General features: G+C 45.7%; 1 protein-coding gene across 1 annotated transcript; it reads left to right on the top strand.

Moving 5' to 3' along the window:
* Nucleotides 1-1,964: 1,964 nt before the first annotated feature.
* On the top strand, nt 1,965-5,348 carry LOC111257603 (the record flags this gene model as incomplete). Its single annotated transcript, XM_022827464.1, has 5 exons — nt 1,965-2,517; nt 2,839-3,110; nt 3,558-4,178; nt 4,314-5,062; nt 5,201-5,348. Coding segments are annotated over 5 exons (2,343 nt in total), but the record flags the coding sequence as incomplete, so codon positions are not given.
* Nucleotides 5,349-5,673: the final 325 nt, after the last annotated feature.

Below are 5,673 nucleotides of genomic sequence, written 5' to 3'. Positions count from 1 at the left end.
CGCGCTGTCCTTGTGATTCAGAACTCCACCTTCGAGTGATATTTAGATTGCTCGCCTCTTGTTCTTGTTCGTTCTTCGATTGCGGACAGGAATCGATCTTCGTGATCAGGCTGATCTCGCACCGGCGAGGTTGGTAACCATCGGGAGTTGGTTCAGCGATTGCATTGGCGCTTCGGGTTCGCTCGTCGTAGTCGGATCGTGAGGGTCTACTTCCACCAAGTCGAATCTATCTCCACTCACCGAAAGATCGGGCACTCCAACTCTATCAAGTGGTATCAGCTTTCCAGGTTGATCGGTGAGTTTTACCGAGTGTTTTTCCCTTCCTACAGTCCACAAAAACCAAAACAAATTTTTTCAGGTTAGATCCTTTGTCCCAGCAACCGTTTAGCCTCGCACATTCTTTCAATAAGTGTCTTTGTTGAATTTGTGTGCCTACTCGTTCAATTGTTGCTGGTTACTTGTGTTTAATCTGTTGTTTCTCGTTCAATTGTTTACCGGAATACCCCTGTACTTTCGGAAAAAGTGTGTGCCGCATTTTGATATTTGAGATCCTCTGTGTTCATATTATCAGTTTTGGGGTACCCTCTGTGAAAAAAAAAAAAAAACAGAAAAAAAAAAACAGAGGTGCGCCCTCTCCACCTTGCCTCTGTTCTTTCGATTTTTCCTTGTTACCAGCAACTCTTGTTACGTGTTTGGCACTATTTTTCAACTTTGCATTATTGTTTGATTGTGCTAATCCTTCATTTGAGTGCAGCCTTCCCAGAACTCCACATAGTTCTACGACGAGCATATTTTGTTTCTCCAGGCAATCGCTCCTCCAATCTTTCGTGAGTTCCACCGGTTGGTTGCAGTTCGCCCCTGTGTGCGTGGTAAGAACGGATAAGAATTTGATAACAGCACTAGTGTGAGCGTCTTGTGAGCTGTTACACCCCTATTTTGTCGTCGCTTGTGTTCTTGTCTTTGCGCTAACCATGGCAGATGATGTCGACGCGGGGGCTGACCAGCTGCAGGGCATACGGGCGCAAGTTGAAGGGCTTGTCACCGACATTCAGACGATTCATGAACGGCTGGACTCGACGATCTCCTCGACGACCGAGCGGTGTGATCAGCTCGACCTTGCACAGACGGCCGCTAAGGCCACACTCGACTCCGTTGTGGCAAGACTCGATGCATTGCACACTACAGTCGCAGAGTTGCAGCAGGGTTATGGTGGTGACTCGGACCAGGACGATGGCGACCGCCGAGGCCGTGCCCGCCGCGTGCCACGCCGTCCCGGTGGTAATGATTCCTTTTCCAAGATTAAATTTAAAATTCCACCTTTTAATGGCAAATATGATCCTGCTGCATATCTTGATTGGGAATTAGAAGTTGAACAGAAATTTTCATGCCATGATATTCTTGCTAATTCTCAAGTTAAAGCTGCTGTTAGTGAATTTACTGATTTTGCTTTAATTTGGTGGCGTGAATATAAACACAAACATCCCAATACCATTCCAACCACTTGGGAGCAATTAAAAACTGCTATGCGCCACAGATTTGTGCCTTCTTATTATGCTCGCGATTTGCTTAATAAAATGCAACGTTTTCAGCAAGGTTCCAAATCTGTTGAGGAATATTTCCAGGAATTACAAATAGGCATGATTCGTTGTGGGTTATTGGAGGAAAACGATGCTGCTATGGCACGTTTTCGTGGTGGTTTGAACCGCGAAATTCAGGATATACTTGATTATAAGGACTACACAGATATGACAACATTATTTGAATATGCTTGCAAAGCTGAACGTGAAGTGCAGGGACGCCGCTCGAAGACATATTCTAACTCTTTTGCAGGAAGAAGCTCGCCATCCAACTCCGCACCCGCTCTCCCTGCGCCACCCACGCCCACCACGACACCGCGCGAGCGAACGGCAAAACCTGCAAGCGCTGCCCCTTCCACAGGCACCGCCCCTCCCACAGGCCGTACACGGGATATTCAGTGTCATCGTTGCAAAGGATTTGGCCATGTGATTCGGGACTGTCCGAACAAGCGCACTTTGCTTCTTCGTGACGATGGTGAGTACTCTTCCGCTAGTGATTCTGAAGATACTCGACATGCGATGCTTGCCACTGACCATGCAGCTATGGAGGTACATGTCAACCCGGGCGACGCCGATAGGTATGAAAGTCTTGTTGTGCAGCGTGTTCTTAGTACACAGGTCGCCCCGTCCGAGAAGAATCAGCGACACACTCTTTTCCATACCAAGGGCGTTGTGCAGGAGCGGTCGATTCGCATCATCATCGACAGCGGCAGCTGCAACAATTTGGCGAGTACCACGCTGGTTGAAAAGTTGTCTTTACCCACTCGTAAGCATCCACATCCATATCACATTCAATGGCTTAATGATGGTGGGAAAATTAGAATTACTCGATCAGTCCGTGTTCCTTTCTCCATGGGTGCTTATTCTGATTTTGTCGATTGTGATGTTATTCCCATGGAAGCATGCTCTCTGTTACTTGGGCGACCTTGGCAATATGATACTGATAGCTTGCATCATGGTCGTTCAAATCACTATTCCTTCATGTTTAAGGGTCAGAAAATAATTATACATCCCATGACACCTGAACAAATTCTTAAAGATGATCTTGCTAGAGCTGCTAAAACTGCTAAACAACTTGAACCATCGACATCTCTTAATTCTGAAATCAAGTTGAATGCTCCTGTTTTGCTTGCCACACGTGCTGATTTTGATGAGTTACGCGATGCTCCTTTGCCATGCTATGCCCTTATATGCTCTAGTGTGCTCGTTTCACTTGATGATGCACCATCTTTGGATATTCCCCCTGCGGTTGCTAACATTTTGCAGGAGTACGCTGATGTCTTTCCAAAAGATTTGCCACCAGGACTTCCACCACTTCGTGGCATTGAGCACCAGATCGACCTCATTCCCGGCGCCCAGCTTCCGAACCGCGCACCGTACCGTACAAATCCGGATGAGACGAAGGAAATCCAGCGCCAGGTACAGGCGTTGCTTGACAAGGGTTACATTCGTGAGTCTCTTAGCCCTTGCTCCGTTCCTGTGTTACTTGTTCCAAAGAAAGATGGCTCCTGGCGTATGTGTGTAGACTGTCGTGCTATTAATAACATTACCATTCGCTACCGATACCCTATACCACGCCTTGATGATATGCTAGATGAGCTTAGTGGTGCCATTATTTTCACTAAGATTGATTTGCGTAGTGGCTACCATCAGATTCGCATGAAATTAGGTGATGAATGGAAAACGGCTTTTAAAACGAAATTTGGGTTATACGAATGGTTAGTTATGCCGTTTGGTTTGACAAATGCTCCCAGCACATTTATGCGTTTGATGAATGAAGTTCTGAGGCCCTTCATAGGATTGTTTGTAGTTGTCTATTTTGATGATATCCTCATTTACAGCAAGTCTATGGAAGAGCATTTAGAACATTTGCGTGCTGTTTTTGATGCATTGCGTGCGGCCCATTTATTTGCTAACCTCGAAAAATGCATGTTTTGCACACAACGTGTCTCGTTTCTTGGCTATGTTGTTACTCCACAGGGCATTGAGGTGGATAGCAGCAAGATTGATGCCATTCGGGAGTGGCCTACACCGACGACGGTCACACAAATTCGAAGCTTTCTTGGCCTTGCAGGTTTCTACCGCCGGTTTGTTCGTGATTTTAGCTCCATTGCAGCGCCTCTACATGAGCTTACAAAGAAGGATGTTCCCTTTGCTTGGAGTGATTCGCAAGAGGTTGCGTTCAGCACCTTGAAAGATAAGTTAACCAATGCTCCTCTCTTGCAGTTGCCTGATTTTACTAAAGTGTTTGAGCTTGAATGCGATGCTAGCGGTATTGGGCTAGGTGCTGTTTTGTTACAAGAAGGAAAACCGGTTGCTTACTTTAGTGAGAAATTAAGTGGTGCTAGCTTGAATTATTCTACTTATGATAAGGAGCTTTATGCTTTAGTGCGCACTTTGCATACTTGGCAGCACTACCTTTGGCATCGCGAGTTTATAATTCATTCTGATCATGAGGCTTTAAAACATATTCGTACCCAAACAAACCTGAACCGTCGTCATGCTAAATGGGTAGAATTCATTGAGTCTTTCCCTTACATTATTAAACACAAGAGTGGGAAGGAAAATGTCATTGCTGATGCTTTGTCTCGTCGCTATACCATGCTTTCACAGTTAGATTTTAAAATCTTTGGCTTGCAAACTGTGAAGGATCAATATGTGGATGATGCTGATTTTAAAGATGCTTTCGCCCACTGTATTCATGGCAAACCATGGGGCAAATTTCACATACAGGACGGGTTCCTGTTTCGCGCTAACAAGCTGTGTGTTCCAGCTAGCTCGGTTCGTCGTTTGTTGTTACAGGAAGCGCATGGAGGCGGTCTCATGGGGCACTTTGGCGTCTACAAGACGCATGAAGTGCTGGCTGCCCACTTCTTTTGGCCCCGGATGCGCGCTGATGTTGAGCGCCTTGTTGCCCGCTGCACTACTTGCCAGAAAGCTAAGTCACGATTAAACAACCATGGTTTGTACATGCCTTTGCCTGTTCCTACTTCCCCTTGGCTTGATATTTCTATGGACTTTGTTTTGGGATTGCCTAGAACTAAGAAGGGGAGGGACAGTATTTTTGTGGTTGTTGATCGTTTCTCCAAAATGGCTCATTTTATACCTTGTCATAAGACTGATGATGCTAGCAATGTTGCTGAATTGTTCTTTCGCGAGATTATTCGTTTGCATGGTATTCCAAATACAATAGTCTCTGATCGTGATGCTAAGTTTCTCAGTCATTTTTGGAGATCACTATGGAATAAAATGGGAACTAAATTGCTGTTTAGCACCACTTGTCACCCTCAGACTGATGGACAAACTGAGGTGGTTAATCGAACCTTGTCCACCATGCTTAGGGCTGTTTTAGATAAACACTTGAAACGTTGGGAAGATTGCTTGCCTCATGTTGAGTTTGCTTATAATCATGCAACGCATTCTTCTACAAAGATGTGTCCTTTTCAAGTTGTTTATGGTTATATTCCTCGGGCGCCTATTGATTTGTTTGCACTTGATGCCGAGGACACCCCACACATAGATGCCGCTGCACATATTGATCAAATGATTAGCTTGCATGAGCAAACTCAACAAAACATTGCTGCTGCTAATGCTAAATATCAGGTTGCGGGTAGTAAAGGGAGAAAACATGTTACTTTTGCACCGGGTGATTTGGTTTGGTTGCATTTGAGGAAGGATCGTTTTCCTACCTTACGTCGTTCTAAATTGATGCCACGTGCTGCTGGTCCTTTTAAAGTGCTAACCAAGATTAATGATAATGCTTATATCCTTGACCTGCCTGCGGAGTTTGGTGTTTCCACGAGTTTTAATGTTGCAGATTTGAAACCGTATGTGGGCGAAGATGAGGAGTTGCCGTCGAGGACGACTTCAGTTCAAGAAGGGGAGGATGATGAGGACACCACGAGTACATCTACACCAGCAGCACCTCAGGCGCCTCCAGTTGCTCCTCCACCTCAGGCGCCTACAGTTGTTCATCCAGTTGGGCCAATCACTCGAGCCCGTGTGAGAGAATTAAACTTCATCATGCTGTTAAGGAACGAAGGCCCATCAGAATAAGAAGATGGCCCAACAGGGCAGCCCAGGTGGGGCGCCTAGG

This window comes from Setaria italica, chromosome VI (genome assembly GCF_000263155.2).
Source record: "Setaria italica strain Yugu1 chromosome VI, Setaria_italica_v2.0, whole genome shotgun sequence".
Classification (NCBI taxonomy): domain Eukaryota; kingdom Viridiplantae; phylum Streptophyta; class Magnoliopsida; order Poales; family Poaceae; genus Setaria; species Setaria italica.
The sequence above is the reverse complement of the archived record's forward strand: the minus strand, read 5'-3'. Positions and strand labels throughout refer to the sequence as shown.